The sequence below is a fragment of the Phymastichus coffea genome, unplaced genomic scaffold, assembly GCF_024137745.1.
Source record: "Phymastichus coffea isolate CEN01 unplaced genomic scaffold, Cenicafe_Pcof_1.1 PCOF00090, whole genome shotgun sequence".
NCBI classification, from domain to species: Eukaryota; Metazoa; Arthropoda; class Insecta; order Hymenoptera; family Eulophidae; genus Phymastichus; species Phymastichus coffea.
Window position 1 is genome coordinate 937165 of NW_026706901.1, and position 19064 is coordinate 956228.

The following is a 19064-nucleotide window of genomic DNA, read 5'->3' on the forward strand; positions in this document are numbered from 1 at the left end:
GCAATAACTTAGATAATAAAACAAGTGGTAAACTAGAAACAACACACATAATGGAAAATAAAGAATCAAATAATGACACTAGATATGAATTATGAATTATATATTATTGAATTGAATACAGTTATCAAATGCAAATATTTACATTTTTTATACAGAATAAGTTAAATCTAGTATAGTTAATTTTATTTTACAGGGAAATGTTCTATTATGTGTTTCTTAAGATCTACCATATTTTTTGGAGTATAAGAACATTTATGACATTTTAATTTACAGCTTAAATACTTTTCATATTTTTTTATGTCGATAAATACATGACCTTTGTCTTCCAACTCCTTGCAAATATCTTGAATAAATATAATCATAATTGGATTTATTTTAATAAAAACCAAAAATAACTTAAAATGAGATTTAATTACTGTATATACCTTTGGATGGGAGAAAGTATGGTGTATTAAATATATTCCAATGTCTGACAGTTTTTAAAGAATTGCTTATAAAGTCTGTACTAATAACGTGTAAGTGAAGTCTGTACATATTAGGCACTGCATGGTAGCCCATTCTAAAATAATGAAATCACATTTATAAGAAAACAATCTATAGTTAAAAAATTAGAATTCATTAAATATTGTTGACCATACTGAAAATCATAATCCTTGTGACTATCAATATATTTATTTCCAGTATGCTCCATGTGATGAAGAAGTTCTAAGTCATCCTTTGTAACTTTACTAATCGATGGTATATCCTTCTTTGGTATAATTAAATAATGATAAGTAGATTTAGGATATTTATCTTTAATGATGTACACAAATTCATCTTCCTCCAAAATAGATTTTGGATTTTTTATCTCCCGAATTAAATTGAATGACCAATGATTTTCATTCATTTTAAAGTTTGTGATCGAACAGTTTTTCATGTCTGTTTAAAAATTTGTTAGTATTTCATTGATGTCACAGTAACAATTTTTCTAGACCGTAATCTATACGCAAAAATTAAGAATTACTAAATAGTCCAAACGTAATTGTTTGATTAATATAATTACTCACAATCAAATAATTATACAATTGTCTTAGTGCCTTTTACAGTTATTCTATGTAATTTTATTTTGTAGTAAACAGCGTTCTTTTTATAAAACATGCATGAACTTATACTTGTTAAGGTTAAGCGAGCGATTCAATTGGTATCACAGAAGTTTCCTATTAATCGGACGTTCCCTTGCATATTAACGGTTCACTGTAAAAATTACTTTTGTAAAATCACTAGTCTGAAGGTTGGACACGAAACGGATTTATTCTGAGAGCAGTGAAATCGCTAGCAGATAGTAAATTTACTAGTCTAGCGTAGTAGTACTTTTACAACGAAAGTCAAAATTTCGGATATCGTAAAATTACTAGTCTTAGAGACGTCATTTTATGAGACGAATTGTCAATTTACTAGAATTTGTAATTGCACCAGTATGAGACTGGTAAAAGTACTAGACTTTAAGTTAGACATCAGTTGTAATTTTATTATTGGATGGTTATCATACAAAAGTATTTTTTATAATGTTAACAGGGAGTTCCGCACAGCAAAATAAAAGCATTTTATTAGTTCAACCCTCTCGAATTTGGAAAATATAGATATAGATTAAAACGAAAAAATTAGTAAAGTTTATTTTATCGTAAAGATTCAAAGTCTTTTTCAGAAATCGATAAGTATTTGTATTTGCTTATAAAACATTATAATCTCGAAAGTAATGAAATGAACAATTTGAATCGTCAAAAGTTTTATAAAAATTTTTGCAAATTAAATTTTTTCTATCATGTATTTTATATGCATGTATTAGATTTAATTTTCTAATTTTAATTTTAATTTTAATTTCAATTTTAATTTTAATTTTAATTTTAATTTTAATTTTAATTTTAATTTTAATTTTAATTTTAATTTTAATTTTAATTTTAGGTTTCAGTGTTAATATTGACTAGAAAAAATTATAGAAGCGATTTAGTGGAAAGGCTTCTCACCGATCGTTTAACCATATTTTTTTAATAACTTTTGTAAAAGCATAGTTACCTATTTGTTAATGTATCAATTGCTTCAGAATTAAATAAACTTTACCATAGGGTACATAGGGTACATAGGGTACATAGGGTACATATACCATAGGGTACGCTAAACCTATATAGATAGGTTTAGCGATTTCCAAAGAAGCGTTTTACGTTATTTTACTAATTAAAATCAAACAATTGCCTTATGGAGAAGTACATGAAGGACGATATTTTGTCATTTTCTAATTGACATTTACATAGAACGTTTCTTTAGAAAACTGTAAAAGTTTGATAAGATAAAGTTCATTCAGTTCTAAAGCGATTAATACATTAAAAATAATAGGTAATAGTACTTTTACAATAGTACATTTCTAAACTAGTAAACTAATAAGAAAATAATTTCAACTTAGTACGGATGTATGCACCTGAACGAAGATGGAAAATATAATTATATAATGAGAAACATTATTGAAATTCGAACAATTGGAACAATCTATTTTATTTAAATTTAACACCAATTTGCGCAGTAGGTTTGTGTATGCATAATAGCATACACATATACAAGCTTAAAATAATTTTAGAAATGTATTCACTTTGTGCCTTCTAATCTGTAAATGTTTTAGGATCACAATACATTAAAACATTGTATAGATGTACATCTACAAACTTTAAACTTAATAAAATTTAGTTCTTTTTTCATGAATTGCGACAATATATTATAATTTTTAATGCTGATATGAGAATCAATAATCTAATAACCCCGTAAAATAAAAAACATTGAAATTCGAATAATTGGAACAATTTATTTTATTTAAATGTAACGTCAATCTGCGCATTAGATTTGTGTATGCACAATACATACACATATGGAAGCTTAAATAATTAAAGAAATGTATTCATTTATGTATTTATTGTTTTTTTGTACCTTCCGATTTATAGATGTTTTAGAATTACAATATCAAAACATTGTATAGATGTACATCTATAAGCTTTAAATTTAATAAAATTGTGTCATTTTTTCATGAATTGCGATAATATAACATTATAATTTATTATTCTGATATAAGTATCAAATTTTGCAAATATCTGCACAATGTGTTTTTATTTATTTACATCAAGTCAGTTTCGCATTTAGATAAAAATATTCTATATATCTATACTGATTCCCGAGAACTTTCTAATTAAAAGTTTTAACTTATAATTTAGAATATTAGCTGTATATATTTTTATGTGATCTTTTTGACTAAGGCATGTTTTAGAAAATTCCTTAAGAAATGTTATGATAAAAACAAATTCATGATATAATTCTTGATAAAATAATTAAAATAAAATGACAAATTATTTCATAGTCAAAACATTATGAAAATGAATTTTAAGTGTGATTTCCACTCTGTCTCATGTATTTTCCCTAAACTTGTAGGGTTTTAGTGGTGTTGATATTTTTAAGCGTCGCATTCATAGTAGGTTACCCTAAAATAAAGAGATTTTAAAAATTATTCAGAAATATTAATATCTAATACCAATTAAATAGACAGACATTTTTTGTATAGAAATTACATTTTCAAAATAATAGTACATTACGATACAAGTGCGGGAAAGTAGATTTTAGTCTCGTGTAGCGTTTACGCCCGAGCAAAGCGAGGGTGGAATGGTACACAAGACGAGAAATTCTTTCCCGAACATGTGCCGTACCGTATTTTTTGATACGAGGTGTGGAAAGTGTGATTTTCAACGCACGTTTTTTGCCGAGCGTGCGGGAAAAACGTACTTTCCGCACGGAGTGTCGAAAATTATATAACTGAATCTCTGATTAAAGTGCTTTAAATTATAAAAATAATACGCCATAAAAAAGAAATATTTTATCAATGCTTGTGTTGATACATACTTGATTTTCTTTTATTTGATGATCTAATTTATTATTATAATTATTATAAAGTATCAGTTAATCTAGTACAGTTTATTACCTTTGCTTTGCAGCATTACGTCGAGATTGTCTTTTATCAGAGTGCATAGTTAATGTGTAACGTTTTGTATGCGACGGATTGATTCTTAACTCTCGAGCATCACTTTCTTTTTGTTTTTTTAATTTTTCCATAAATTTATTAATAAGTTCGGGGCAATTCAAATGCTCTTCTGGTTCCCAAGTATCTTCTTTTGCTGAAAATCCTTTCCATCTAATAAGAAACTCACGTGATTTATCTTTTTTGAAATAAACTTCGATAATTCTTGCAACTTCATATTCTATAGAACCGGTCGAATTTTCGGCATCTTGGTCATTATCATTATTTTTATCCTCTTTTGATTCAGCTACAAAATAAAATAGTTATCTTTTTAACCAAATAAACTCCTTCATGACGTTTATCCTTAATAAAACCAATTAAAATATCAATAGAATTCTTGATTATTAACTAAAATAATATATCATTACATTTCTTATTTTTCTTTTGGTTCTTGAAGTTTTTGTTTTGCTTTTTAATTTTTGTTGTTTTCTCATTCTTGTCTTTCTTTTCTTCATTAATAGGTTCATTCTCCTCTTGTTCAGTTAAAAATTCTTCTATTAACCTGTCACAGTTTAAGTCTTTCTCATTTTCCCATGTATCAGATTCTTCAGAATACCCTTTCCATCTTACTAAAAATTGACGACGACCTTTGATAGTGCGTTGATCAACTATTTTCTCAACCTAAAAAAATTTTAAATAATAAAGACAATAATTTGTAAGCCACTATCTATTTTTAAATAAAATTACATGTCTATTTTATATATATAATTAATATAAAAAATGTCTTACTTCATATTCTTCTTCTTCTGCTTCTTCATCGTGTTTTTCTTCTTTTTTATGAGAAGTTTTACCTTTTTTCTTTCCTTTACTTGAAGATTTTCCATTTTGTTCCATCTCTTGTAAGATCTCCTCACCATTTTCACTATTTTTGTTTTGTTTAGCTTTCTTTTTTTTACTTATAGATTTCTCAGTTTCTTCATCTGTTTCCCCTTTACCATTTTCTGGGATTTCACTTGATGTTTTTTTACTACGTTTACTTGCAAAAGGTTCATTATCTGGTGCCTCCTCTTCATGGTCACTTTGATTTTCATAGTTTATTTTTGCTTGACTACGAATGCTACGCTTTTTCCCTGAGAAGCTTGAAGTATCAACTTCATTCGTAGTTTCATTTCCGTTATTTTCAATGTGGGCAGAGTTATTAACTTCTCCTTCACTGTCACTGTTGCCACCTGGCCTTTTACATTTAGTTTTGTAAGCTCGAGGCATATTAAATTTCTAGAATAATATATACATTAATAAAATAAATAAATAAATAAAATATATTAATACTTATACAATTTTTCATTATCTAAACAAATTCAGGACTAAAACAATAAAAAAACAAATAATATAGTAACAAAAGCATTACAAAATCTACAGACTAGACTACTCAAATTAATTAAAAAAAAATTTAATTTAATGGAGATAAAAATCCATTGAATATTGACCCATTGTTTACGCGTGAATTTATAATATACCCATTATGAAGAACTATCTCAAAAATACATTAGTAAAACTAAAAGAACAAGATATAATTGTCTACAATTATTAATAAGAGAATTACAAATTAACATTAAAATTAGTTACATAGCAGCAACAATGTACTTTAACAAATTACCAAATGAGCTTAAAACAATAATAAAATAAAAAACGGAAATACAACGATCAAAAAATAGATAAGAGAAAATACTTATTAATTGAAGTTGTTGTTAAGCAAAATGAAGTATAATAGGAATACAGATCCTACATAGGAAATCCATGAAGAGGCTATGTTTCCAGATAGTTTAACACTAGATGTAAAAACCTACTTATGTGTACATGGAATGTGGAACTTTACTATAAAAGATCACATAGAAGAGTAAAAGTATACAATTTTACAAAAATGAAAAAAAGATTAACTGAAGAATTCAATATGATATTTAAAATAGCAAATGAATTTACTAAATTAAATAATCAAACAGAAAGAATAAAATAAAATATAGACAGAGATAACTTTAAAAGACCCGTTAATTAGTGTTTTAAAGATAAATTTCATTAAAGCATCAACACAAGAACTTAATAAACCTAGTACCAGAAACAATGTAAAATACAAACCAATTGAAACAATAATCGAAAAGCTTGTTGAAATAAACAGCAATAAAGCAAAAGCTACAAAAGCAAGAATTGTCTCAGGGAAACCAATACAGCAACCTAACTATTACAGGATAACATATGATGACATCACCTACCTAGGTAATAATAAAGCAATAATCTACTTTGAAAGAGGTAGAAAAGGAATATAAAGGTTTATGAACTCAATGTATTCATTAAAATTACAATCAAGTAACAAATATCTAGTATAATTAATGACATAGTTTTTACAGCATCTTGTAATTGTGATACAACTATATAATATAGATCAATGTTTCCTCATTATACAGTTACTTGTGCTATTCAACTTACATGCCTGATATAGGATATTTTACAACGAGAGAGATGCTAATCAGATACTGGTGAAGAAGAATATAAAACAACATTAAAGGACAACACATATCTGCTTGCTTGGTCTAGTATATACTATACTACTGGAGTATAAGTAGGTAGAACAATATTTTAGATTTAAGTATAGTTTCAGTATAACCAGACCAGTAAAGAGGAATTTAGTTCTGCTGGATTGTTTTATAAATCTAATGTATATTTACATATATTTATTACAACACTGTAATTTGTATATGCTCTGGTAAATAAATGAATAAATAAACAAATAAATAAATAAAATGTAATTTCTAAATAGATATGGTAAATAACTAAATATTTAATTTTTCTTAAATACCATTTAGTAACTACTTTTTTTTGCAACCGTAATTAATAATTTTATAATTACAATAACAAAACTAAACTCATATATTCTTATTTATTTTTTATTTTAAGAACCTTTAAGAAATTTTAAGAATATTTTAAAATATAAAATATTCACAAAATCAATATTATTTAAGTACTGGACAAAAATTTCTTTGAAAAGCAAAGCAAACGTGTTAATATATTATTTACAGATAACTTAAGGACCTCAAGGTCAGAACACAGCATTTAAGATTGATGAAATGAAAATATATAGTTTACACAAAGTTATAAGTAAAATCCTGCATTACAAAGTTGATAATAATTCTTAATGTTATTCTAAAGATATTTTATTCTCTGGCAATATTACTCGATATATAATTTATTTCCCCATTCTTTTATCTACATCTTATTAGACCGCATATTTACTACATTACCGTGTATAACCGCACTCAAGTCAAAACTGTTTTCAATAAACCAATTTTAAGTTATCAACTATAAGCGCACTGCCATTTTGGATTTTTCGTTTTTTTCTTTGCTAATTATAAATTATGCATTAAGTTTACAAAATATTTATTACGTCTAATATTCATTCTAGCATACAATTAATTTATCCATGAAAATCATGCATCAAGATTTTTTATCAAACACATATATGTTTGTAAAAATGTTAATCGTGCACCATAATAAAAGAAATCAAGAAAAATATTTACCTTTGAAAATAACGTTTATAATTCACTCAAGGACAATGGAGATTGCTACTCGGCTAAAGATGACTAAAAATGTCTATTATGTTGCCGTTATTTTCTACACGTATACTGCCGGAATGTGCTTGAAAATAGTTTGAGTTTTCTATGTAATTAGATAATCTCTGTGACCACGCAGCTTTTGTTTCGGTTATTTAGTAGGAGATTCACCGGCAAGACAAATTCGAAGAAAATTTTATTAAGCCGCAAGGTCTCAAGATGAATTGTATAGTAACGCTGTGCCGGCCGGGTGGTGGCTTCTTGAATTATCATCATATTCGGCACTCATGGCCGCGATTTTCAAATTCAATTTATGTTTTTTTATTGGAATTTTTAAGCCAAATAAGATATTCACCTTAATATTTATTAATATGATGTTTCAAAAAATATGTTTTTCTAAAATTAGTATTTTAATAAGATTTTTTTCTAAATCAAGGGACATCATGATTTATAGAAAATCAAATGAATAATAGTAAAAATGGTTATCTATTTTCATAAATATAAATAAAAATGATATTACAATTCACATTACAAGTACATTAATATGATATTTCTACATAAATTACATAGATCTTAAATTTACTTAGACCTTTAAGGGATTTCTACAACATAAGACATCAGATGCATACCGAATAGATCAAGGTTTATTTGTTTAATATCTAGGTGCTCAGTGATTGCGCAGGATAACAAAAATTATAACCATAAATTTTATTTGATATATTATCGTTATTAGTACGATTATAAATAATTTAATTTTCTTTTCTCATCGCTGTACACCTGAGCACTGATACTTCCAACTTATGTAGAAAGCCCCTTCATTAGCATACGAAGTCTTAACAATATAACAAATTCAATACACATCTAACATAATAGCTTATAAGCAGTGGTAACGGAATGCAGTATCATACAGTTTATCAAATATTTATATAATAAAAATTAGTAAAAATATGCTAAGAATATTTTCATAGCCGAAATAATTTTTGAAATAAAAAGTAGTTGAATATTTATTAAATGTTAGGAATTAAAACAGATTATGACACCTTTCTAATACCTTTTATGTTCTTCTTTTTGTCACGCGACGTGGCGATGAATCATCTGGACTAACTTGTCTTTTTCTCGAATTTTTCAGGGAAACCTTACTTTGCCTACCAGCGTATTCAGTTCTATCACCATCATCATCATCATCATCTTCATCATCATCAGATTCTAGTTCAAATTTTCCATCGGTTATATTTTGTGAGCCATTTTTGCTAAAGTCTGAGACATCTCGTAATTTGACTAAACTATAGCCCCTAAAATGAAAAATAAAGTTTTAAAAGATATCCATATAAAAGTAACACAACAATTAACAATTTTTCGTATTGAAAAATATACATACTCAATATTTCTATAGAGTTCCTGACACCATTGCTTGCCATTAAGATTTGATAATTGTGAAATAAATCTTTCATCGTGACTAATAACAATCAGCTGAAAACTCTTGTTGTGTTGAGCTCGGAGTTGTATTACTCTGAAAGATTTTTTATTACATGCTAAACCTTGCTTTTTCATTTATAAATACTTGAAATTTATTTTTACTCACTTTGACAACATACATGCTAAATTTTGAGCATTTTCTTCATCGAGATTTGTGGTTGGTTCATCCAACGCTAGTACAGAACAATCACTGCAAAAAGTATCAGCTAAAGCCATGCGAATAATTATAGATGCTAAAACCTGTGTAAAAAGATGACTTTTAATATAAAAATAATCATGAGTTATAAAAGAAGGTACATTCTATTACTTTTTGCCCCGCACTGCATTTTCCCTTCATGTCCATTTCAGTAGAACGTTTAACTTGAACCAATTTATAATTATAAGACCTTTTTTTATCGCCAATGCCCTCTGTCGTTTGTACACGAATTTGAATAGAAGATGTATCATTTCCACTGTATACTAAAGTCCACAACTGATGCAATAAGTGATTAACAGTATTCATTCGTTCTTCATGAAATTGAATCATAGCTTTATCCAAAACGGTAACATACGTCTTCAAATTTGCAATAGCTTGCTCTTGAACCTTTCAAAAGAAAACATTTGATGAACAACGTTCTATTGACAGTTTGAAAATTTGATTACTTTTATAATAATTACCATTAATTCACACTGTTTTTCTTTAAAGTTATGTCGAGCCATCCTGTATTTTTCTTGATTCAAGTCTTTTCTCAGTTTTGAAATTGAATTTCGCATTTCTCCAAGGGCTCCTTTGATAGAATTTTTCTGAAAATAAAACAAAAATTTGTACGAAACAAAATTTACTCGGCATTTATGTTTATAAATCTATACTTCTTCTTCATATTGTTCTCTCTCTTTTTGCAGTTTTATGTACTCTTCTTTGAGCTCACTATAGTTTAAATTCTGTAATATTGTTTTATCTTTAGACATTTTCTCTTCTAGTTTTTCTACTTCTTCCTCCAACTTCATAAGCTCTAAATTATCTTCCATCTCTTGTTTTTGTCTTTCCTGCGACTTACATTGTTCTTCAAGTGAACGAATTTTCTCTTCAAGATCTAACCTTTCCATTTTTTTGATATCACAATCTTTTTTTATTTGGTCCGATTCAGATTGGATTTTTCCCAAATTTTTATCAATTTTCATATTTATATACTTATTTACTTCGTGTTGTATTGTTTTCAACTCATGCATTTCAGTGGAACGTTTTGATTTGAATTCACTATCCTTATCACACTCTTCACGATTATTTCGCTGAAACAATAAAAAAAAAATCAATATAATTTTTTGAAAAGCTTTATTCAATCCTAAAATACCTTGAGTTCATTTAATTCCGTGACTTTTTCTGAAAGGGCATTATCGGCAATCACTAGTTTTTGACGCAGTGACTTTATTGATTCTTCAAGATTATTGTCTTTTTCAATTAAACTTCTTCGTTTATCTTGCAACTGTTTCAATTCTTGCATACTTTGACGTATTTTTAGTACTTCTTCATTTAGTTTATTTTTATGTTCTCTTGCTTTCTGTACTTTTTCTTGACATTCTTGAAGAGAAAGTTGAATACTATCAATGTTAGCTTCAATTGAAGTCACCTTTTTTTTAATATTGTCGCGTTCATTCTGAGCTTCTTGCATGGAGCGATCACCAATTTTACCTGGGCAACCAAAATAGGTTGATTTTTTGAATTAACTTGATTAAAATAAACTGCAAAACGTACCTGCTTTTGACATTTCAGATTTTTTTGATTCAATGAGTCTGTTGATACTTTGTTTTTCATTGACATAATTATCCAATAAGATTATTTCCTCAAAAATGTTTTTATAAGTACTCAACTTTTCGTCTGGCTCAATTAATAACATTTTCAAATCTTCCAGTTTTTCTTGCGACGTCTCTAGGTCTAATTTCTTCTGTTCTTCTATTTTTCTAAAAACGTAATAGAAATAGTACATTACGATACAAGTGCGGGAAAGTAAATTCTTGTCTTGTGTGGCGTTTACACCTGAGCGAAGCGAGGGTGGAAAGGTACACAAGACGAGAAACTTTTTCCCGAACATGTGCCGTACCGTATTTTTTGATAGGAAGTGTGGAAAGTGTGATTTTCAACGCACGTTTTCTACCGAGTGTGCGGGAAAGACATACTTTGCGCACGGAGTATCGAAAAATAAATTTTCATTTACAAATTGAACAACTTAATTATACCTAATATAAAAATTATTGTTCCAAATGTAATTTTAGTTTTTCTAAATTATCGAAAATATTAAAAATAACATATAAAACAATTACCTCAATTTAGGTAATTTAACTTCTTCAATTTCCTTTATTTGCTCAATAGTTGGCTTCAATTGCAGCAGTTCATCATATCGAACTTGTTCCATTTTCAACTCTTTCTCGCATTTTTCTAAATTCTGAGGGCTTTTTTCGATTTCTAAAATCAATTTTTTTTCTAACTGTTTCTCATCAGAAGAATTTTGAAAACCCCGCTCACATAGAGGACAACAAGACTTTGATTTTAATTGATTTATGTACTTCTTATACATAACCGATTGATTGGCATAGATTCCTCTTTCATCCTGTAGACATTTAACTTTTTTCTCCTGAAGTTTTAATACTTCATTGTAATCACTTCCTTCACATTTAAGATCTACTTTTTTTCTATAATCTAATAGACAGATGAAATATGTTATTCTGTACAATTCCTTGCCTGAACTATTGTGCAAAATTCTTATTTATACATACCTTCAAGTTCAAAGGTCAGTTTTTTCATTTCTATTTGATTATATTTAAGAGTAGTTTCGACTTCTGTCACTTTTTTTTGTTCGCATTCAATATTTTTTAGTATTTGAGTTCTTTCGATCGTCTGAAAGTCAGAAATATTAATTAAAAAAAAATACGTTTGTAATTTGGTTATAGTAATTTAACATACATACTAAATCACGATGTAATTTTTCTAAATTATTTTTCAATCCTGTTTCTGGGATACTCTTTCCAAACAATGATTCTAGATCATTTTTATTCTTGTTTTTTAAATATTGTATTTGTTCTTCTTTCTTTTTTGTGTCAGCTTGATGCAACTCCAATTCTGCTTGTTGAGAACTTTGTTGATGTAGTGATTTTATTTCACAATCAATGTTACTTACTTTCAAATTCAACTCTTTTCTGATTGATATTTCTATCTGTAACTTTCTTTTTATGGAATCCTCATTAAAATTTTGTAGAAGATCATTATAGGTTTTTGTTGCTTTCTGCAAATCACTTTCAATGAAATTCAATTTTTTCTCTGCTTCTCCTGTCTATACATAAATAATAGGCGCATTTAAACTTAATAACAGGTTTTAAGAATATAGAACTATATAACAGATCATATAGCAGAATATAAGGAATGAATGAATAAACTCTGCACCTTATTTATTTTATTTTTCAACTCAGTTATTTCCAAGCTAATATCTTGTCTTTCTTTTTCTTTTAGAGACATTTCTGACTCAATTTCAGTTTTTTCAATTCTAAGTTTATCAACTTCTCTTTGAACATATTTTTCCTCTTGTTCGTTTTCTTCAAATTTTCTTTTCATAGAGACAGTTAATTCTTTCAATTTGACATCAATCTCATCAATGAAATTTGTAGCCTCTATCATTATTAACATTCATATTTCAAAATTATATAATTTCAACTTTAATACACTAATAAGTGAATGAAAGTGAATATTTACCTTCCTCAGAGGAAATTTGACTGACATCTGATAAGTTCCATATTTTTAAACTTTTTATTAACAATTCATTTCGGCTCATCATTTTTTCATCAAATGCATACTTCTTCTGCATTAAAGCACCTATTTGAATTTTAGCTTCTTCCAATTTTAACGCTAAATTATTTTCTACTCTTAGTATTTCTTCCAAATCAAGTTCAATCTGAAAAATTAATTTAATTTGTTGTTTAGAACACTTTTATAGAAAAATTATACGTTTTTTAGAAAATGCAGTTACCTGTTTTTTACTTTGAGACTTTTGGGAGTAAGTTGTTTCATGAGTTTCTATTTTTCTAATTAATTCTGATTTTGATCCATTAAATATATGCTTAATATGTTGTTTCAGAGTATGTATCTTAGAACGTGTCATTTTATATTCGTTTTCAGTCAATTCTAGAATATTCATATAAATTAAAGCAATTAAATTTCAAATTATGTGTATCAAATATTATAATTACTTATTAGTTCCATAAGTTTATCATGGTTTTCTTTAACTTTTATAATTTCATCTGACCTTTCATCAATAGGTTTCACAGATATATTTATTTTCTGCATTCTTATGTTTGCTTTTCCTTCTCTTGTTACACAGTCATTAAGCTTGTCTTCTAAATTGTTTACTTCTTCAACCATGTTTTTCAGACCTTCTTCATAGGCTTTTATTGTATTCAATTCTGCTTGTAAATCTTTGATTAATTTGGTGGTAGAATCCATTGCTTTGTTATACTTTGAAGTGTCAAATATTTCATCAAAACGATCTTTCAACTTTTTTCCATCTTCTAGAGGCCAATTTGATTCCTCTTGATGGCAAAATATTACATAATTGAGAATAGGTTTTGATACTCCCATAGCAATCAGCATTTCTCTATCGACATCAGCACATCGACTGCTAATTTGTATAGGCTATAGAAAAACAAAAAAGAATAATAAACGAAAATGTATGAGAAAATCTGAATTAAAAGTATATAATAAAATGCAGACAAACATTTATTATTTTTTTATACCTTTTTGTTTTCATCATAACGAGTTATTGTGTTGTCTAGAGCTTGAAACTTTAATGAATTATTTTTTTGTCGACTAACTTGCATAGTTCGAGTTATTATAAGTCCCTGACCTTTTGTATCAATTATTCTTGCTTTTACCTGACCTCGAACCTGAAATTAATAAATCAAAATTATAAGTTTTGGTAAACTTAAAAATATTGATTGAATGATTAAATACTAAATATATTTATAAACTATTATGTTGCCGTGAATAAAATTAATAAATTATCGTACTGTATGGTTTAAAGTGAGCTTTGGTTCATGAACAAAAGATTTTCCTCTTTCAGAATCAGGTGGATACTCTCCAGAAGTAACATATTTAAGAGATTCAATAATTGTTGTTTTCCCAGTGCCGTTCGGACCAAGAATTAGGGTTAATGGCTTTGAAAAACGGATTCTAGCTTTTGCTTTTTCATCTCCAAAATTTCTGACGCCCCGAATTTCTAGGTCCTTAATTCTTGACATTTTTTTGAATTTCACTTTCAATTATCTAAAATAATGAACACGAAATTTTGTATTCGTGAATTTTCCAACAATACGAAATTAAAAAAAAAAATTCTGGACACATTCAACGAATACACAGTGTGTCAGAGGTGTGTACACATATGCAGGTACATATGTATAGATATATTAATAGACACTACCACGCGACCGCGGACCGGCAACCGGCGTTCAAGTTCAAATTTGTTCACTTCATTATACAGTCACGTTATACAACGCTCTTAATAGATTAGAGATGCAGATTGCAGACAGATATTGTATATGGTACAAATCAAGATGTAGCGCACTCTCACGGTTCAATGTAACAAACTAATATTTAAATACCATTACAATTTGAATAACTATTTTTTTCACATAAATTTTATAACAAATTTTAAATTATTTTCTAACTTTATAATAAATCATGATATATGTGTTGAAGTATTTCTGTTCCATAACTCTTTATATAAGTTTTGTTTTGAATCGCAATAATTTGTTGAAAAAATAAGTCTCGTAATCTGATAACAATTTTCGTAATATTCTAATACTTTTATAATTTTGTATATTTTATTGCAGTGTTGCAGTTTCTTAAAGTAAAACAATTTTTATTGGATAACTTATGAACGGATTGGAATTGTTAGATAATTTTTTTTAATAAAATGATTTGCTCAAAGCCTTTTATTAGTAACCCTCAAATTACAGTATTTCAACAGTTATTCTGGTTTAAAGTAAAATTTTATTTTTTAATATTATAGATATACCAGAAGTTCTTAGAACTCCTGAACAAAAATCCATAGAACACACTGAGGTATTTTTATTTCTATGCAAAAGAAGGCAATTCTCGAATGAACCCAAACTGACTTCCTATATCTTTTCAATAAAATAAATTTATATTGATATGAAGATATCATACAAAAATTTTTGAACCATAGACAAATATGATAAAAAAAAAAGAAAATGTAATTGTCAGGCGCAACTGGTAGTTCGATTTAGTTAGAAAACGAAAAATGAGAAACAAACTTAGTACACTTTCCATTACCTATAACTAAAGACCTAGAAATTTGTTACGTTATTAAATTTGAAATTACATTTAAATCTACAAATATAATTTTAATTAAGTTTTTTTATCAATTAATATTGATGGAATTTCAAAGCATAGAATTATTTGATGTATGTGGTGTATTTAACATTTTTTAATTTCGTCTATAAATAGTTGCGATTTGATTCAAGCACATGAAACTAAATATTAGTACAAATGAAAGATACGAGCGCACGAAGCGACATTAGTATCTATTATTTTATCAAAATAGGCATTAAATAATAAAATCATCTTAAATATTACTGAATTTCATATCATACATATCGATAATCAATAGTTTTATAAAAAATTGCAAAAGCAAAACAGATTACTTTTCGTGTAAGGTTTTCGTTTTAAATCTTACTTAATTAACGGAGACTTGGAAATACTTAGATATATTGATATATACGGGTAATAATGAATCTAGCATAATAACTTAGTACGTGACAAGTAGTTTTTTTTAAATATTTTCGTGCTGCAAAACCACGTATAAGTTTGTGGAACGTGGGTTTGTAGGAAAATATTTTGTTGTAATTTCTTTAAAAAGGATCTTCCGTACAGGGAGAAAGTGAAAAGATGTAGATATACTCACAGGTATTTAACCCTCAACTTGCACACCTCATTTTGGCCACGTAACTGCTCGGTGGGGTAAATCTACCCCAGTCCGAAAAACATCGAATAAATCAGAGAATTTTAGATTTTTTGCTATGAAAATTTTTTTTAGGTTAACAATTTTTAATGTTACACACACTGAAAAAAATTGTTGAAAAAAAATAAATAAATTTTATTTATTGTTAAAAATTGTCTGGGGTAAATCTACCCCACATAGCAGTTAAGGGTTAAGCAATTAAGATTGAGATGTAGGCTGCAAAAGTAGATTTTTTTAATAATCCAAAATATGAGGCAATTATAGAGGAAATTTTTTTAATAGGGAGTCTGTGAACTTATCATCTTTGAAAAATAGTAAATTTCGATTCTGATGCAAGAAGTAATTTGCATCCGTGTGAAGGGAGGGTGAAATTACTCAGTGTACACTCCAATAATCGAGCATGCTTGAAATCTCGTCCCACACAGGTCGTATAGAAAACAAAGTTAGATACATGTAAGAGAAAGTGATTTCAGCCTTGCTTCGCTCGGGCGCAAACGTCTATACGAGGCTCAAATCACGTTCCCGCACTAGTATCCAAATGTACTAGTTACATTAATAGATTTAGACATGTATAATTCAAGAATATTTCTTTCATAGACCCAAAATAATGGTTTATAAGTCAAATAACATTAATTGAAGATCATCATAAAAATCGATTATTAAAAAGGACTTTGCAAATATTATATTTTCTTTACTTTTTTTCGTTAATTTATTTAAATCAACGACTGCATTGTTAAAAATCATTATTTTTATAAACCAAAACATTAAAATCAAAGCTATTGAAGGCTACGATTTATATAGATTTTCAATCATTTGTAAATAGACGCCATCTCAAGCTTTGAGCTAAAGAAGTTGGATTTGATTTGATTCACTTGGTATCCAATAACGTAAAACTGCAGCAAAAAATATTTCCTGTGAGTTGTTTTAATATTTACAGGGATTTTTCCGTCATTACGTACGTATACTTTGAATTAAAAAAGGAAAACGTCATGGAGACTCGAATGAAAACGACTTTTTTTGTAGATTCCGTTATATGTGTGATACACCTCACACTCCACCGATCGTCTCGTGAAATTCGTCTTAATTTTATAATTAAAGTTGACGTTTTAACAATATTAATTGTTATCAGTTGGATGAGTTAGTAGTTAACAATATTTCTTGCAAGTTGAAAAGTTTCATACGAATGAAAAGTTATATTGATAATTTTTAGAGACCCGCATTAAAAATATCTAATACAAAACTTTGATTTACTTCAACATTACTCCAAATACGTAAAAATCTGTTCTAAAGTATTGCTAATCACTAATTACATTTGACTTGTGCGAAAAACAAACATTTGTCGAATTCATCCATGCATACGCGAATGTGCGTACAATATTGGATAATCACCTGTGTGACGAGTGCTCGCATCGCGAAAAGACACGGCGACTCGGTGTATAAGTATAATAATATATAATAGCATATATAAGAATGACAAGGCCACGAGGGGCAAGATTGCAACCAACAAGGAGCTCCGAAAGCTCCGATTAGTATTAGCGCGCGCCACGCGGTGGCATTCAATCAAGGCATTAGACTTGTAAGTCCGGCTACCCTGAGCCCTCCCTAGCCGTGAGTTCAAGACTTATACTTGAGTCCCGGTTCCATCAGTTTTGAATTCGGTTTCTAATGATTTATTCACAAGTCATTCAGCTGTGATAATTTTCAAACTTACCCGAGAGTCAATAACATCTATAATGGTTTCGATGCTTCCAAATGATTTAAAACTTAATAGAACAAATCTTAGATATTTATTTTTCTGATATATATCAATTATAAAAAGACCACATTTTTTGCCATTTTTTTCCTCCTACTTTCTTGCTTATTCATTCAATTTTCTAACTTTATAACGTTGTGTTTTAACGTTAATCAATTCAAAACTTAATATATTATAAATATACATTTCGAAAAAGCAATTATATTAGAATCACATCTGACGTATTTGCTGCAAAATAATAATCGAAAAAATGTTATGTGCTGATTTGCATTATATATCCTTATCTTGTCTGGAAGTGTGTTATGCGTATCAAAGGCAAGTTCACGACACACATGTTGTTGAATGACAATAAAAGGTAATAGAGACAAATTTTTATGCCCGATAAAACTTGCGTTTAAATTAGGAACGAACGCAAGTACATCAGTTGGGATGGTAAATTACAAGAGCTAGTATGCTTGATTACTTTGTATTTGAGAACGTTCAACAAAATAATTTCATTTTGTTAACTAAATTGATATATTCACTAACTTGTCTATAATTTGATGTTTTAATATCTGTAATGAATCTGTGTTTAAGAAAAATCTAATCCGAATTAAAATTTTATATTTATATATTATTTGAATTTCAGATTAAATATTATTCTAAATTTTCAGAATATAGCTTGATCTCTATAAAAATGTACACACGGAAGGCAAATATTAGTTTAGTGAACGTACTATTCTTATTTATGATATTATTAAGTAACTATTTTATTATTCGTGCGCAACATTCAGGTAAGTATATATTTCATAATTTTTAATAAAGAAGTGATTTGCAGATGCATATGTTTAAAGTTTTAAGCATATATTGCTATTTTTTAAAGTTGCGATTCAGTTTAGCTCAATGAGAGGTATTTTATTATTTCGTTAAATAATAATTCAATATAATCATTATATTATTTTAGAATGTATTGTTTTCATTATAAAATATCGATGCATTGATAGCAGTTGAGATTGCCATATGGAAGATTAGCAGACAAAATAAAAAAAACAATATTTTTGTAACTTTCTTTCTCTAATAATAAGTTACGTATAGCAATGTTATGCATATTATAGCAACTTATAAAATGTAGTTAGATTTTTAAAAAATTACAATAAATTGAGAAGCGATTGGTAATATTAGTAATAGGCATCACAATTTTTTCTTAGAATATATAGAACTGA

General features: G+C 27.7%; 3 protein-coding genes across 3 annotated transcripts; all 3 read right to left on the reverse strand.

The window, feature by feature from the left end:
* Positions 1-77: 77 nt before the first annotated feature.
* On the reverse strand, positions 78-1541 carry LOC131669229 (aprataxin). Its single transcript, XM_058943962.1, has 4 exons — positions 1047-1541; positions 639-979; positions 426-559; positions 78-343 (listed from the first exon to the last, which is right to left on the reverse strand). Exons 2-4 carry the CDS (start codon positions 914-916, stop codon positions 183-185), a joined length of 573 nt encoding a protein of 190 aa, XP_058799945.1. The 5' UTR covers positions 917-979; positions 1047-1541; the 3' UTR covers positions 78-182.
* Positions 1542-2475: 934 nt separating this feature from the next.
* LOC131669233 (myb-like protein X) lies at positions 2476-7842 on the reverse strand. The gene is made up of 5 exons (XM_058943969.1): positions 7597-7842; positions 4817-5302; positions 4456-4708; positions 3992-4334; positions 2476-3497 (listed from the first exon to the last, which is right to left on the reverse strand). The coding sequence occupies exons 2-5, from the start codon at positions 5291-5293 to the stop codon at positions 3470-3472; spliced, it is 1101 nt and encodes a 366-aa protein (XP_058799952.1). The 5' UTR covers positions 5294-5302; positions 7597-7842; the 3' UTR covers positions 2476-3469.
* Positions 7843-8194: 352 nt separating this feature from the next.
* LOC131669238 (DNA repair protein RAD50) lies at positions 8195-14467 on the reverse strand. Its single transcript, XM_058943975.1, has 17 exons — positions 14137-14467; positions 13864-14013; positions 13321-13762; positions 13101-13255; positions 12827-13025; positions 12521-12744; positions 12048-12410; positions 11857-11977; positions 11404-11779; positions 10838-11043; positions 10437-10774; positions 9955-10374; positions 9763-9888; positions 9413-9688; positions 9212-9345; positions 9008-9139; positions 8195-8921 (listed from the first exon to the last, which is right to left on the reverse strand). Exons 1-17 carry the CDS (start codon positions 14365-14367, stop codon positions 8684-8686), a joined length of 4131 nt encoding a protein of 1376 aa, XP_058799958.1. The 5' UTR covers positions 14368-14467; the 3' UTR covers positions 8195-8683.
* Positions 14468-19064: the final 4597 nt, after the last annotated feature.

Excerpts from the sequence above, each read along its gene's own strand:
- LOC131669229 (XM_058943962.1), bottom strand. The coding sequence starts at position 916 with ATGAAAAACTGTTCGATCACAAACTTTAAAATGAATGAAAATCATTGG. Across the intron at positions 560-638 it reads CACAAGGATTATGATTTTCA|AATGGGCTACCATGCAGTGC; the intron begins GTATGGTCAACA and ends TCATTATTTTAG. Across the intron at positions 344-425 it reads ATACTTTCTCCCATCCAAAG|ATATTTGCAAGGAGTTGGAA; the intron begins GTATATACAGTA and ends TATTTATTCAAG.
- LOC131669233 (XM_058943969.1), bottom strand. The coding sequence starts at position 5,293 with ATGCCTCGAGCTTACAAAACTAAATGTAAAAGGCCAGGTGGCAACAGT. Across the intron at positions 4,709-4,816 it reads CAGAAGAAGAAGAATATGAA|GTTGAGAAAATAGTTGATCA; the intron begins GTAAGACATTTT and ends AAATTTTTTTAG. Across the intron at positions 3,498-3,991 it reads CGTAATGCTGCAAAGCAAAG|GGTAACCTACTATGAATGCG; the intron begins GTAATAAACTGT and ends TCTTTATTTTAG.
- LOC131669238 (XM_058943975.1), bottom strand. The coding sequence starts at position 14,367 with ATGTCAAGAATTAAGGACCTAGAAATTCGGGGCGTCAGAAATTTTGGA. Across the intron at positions 13,026-13,100 it reads AGTCTCAAAGTAAAAAACAG|ATTGAACTTGATTTGGAAGA; the intron begins GTAACTGCATTT and ends TTAATTTTTCAG. Across the intron at positions 8,922-9,007 it reads GAACTCTATAGAAATATTGA|GGGCTATAGTTTAGTCAAAT; the intron begins GTATGTATATTT and ends TTTTCATTTTAG.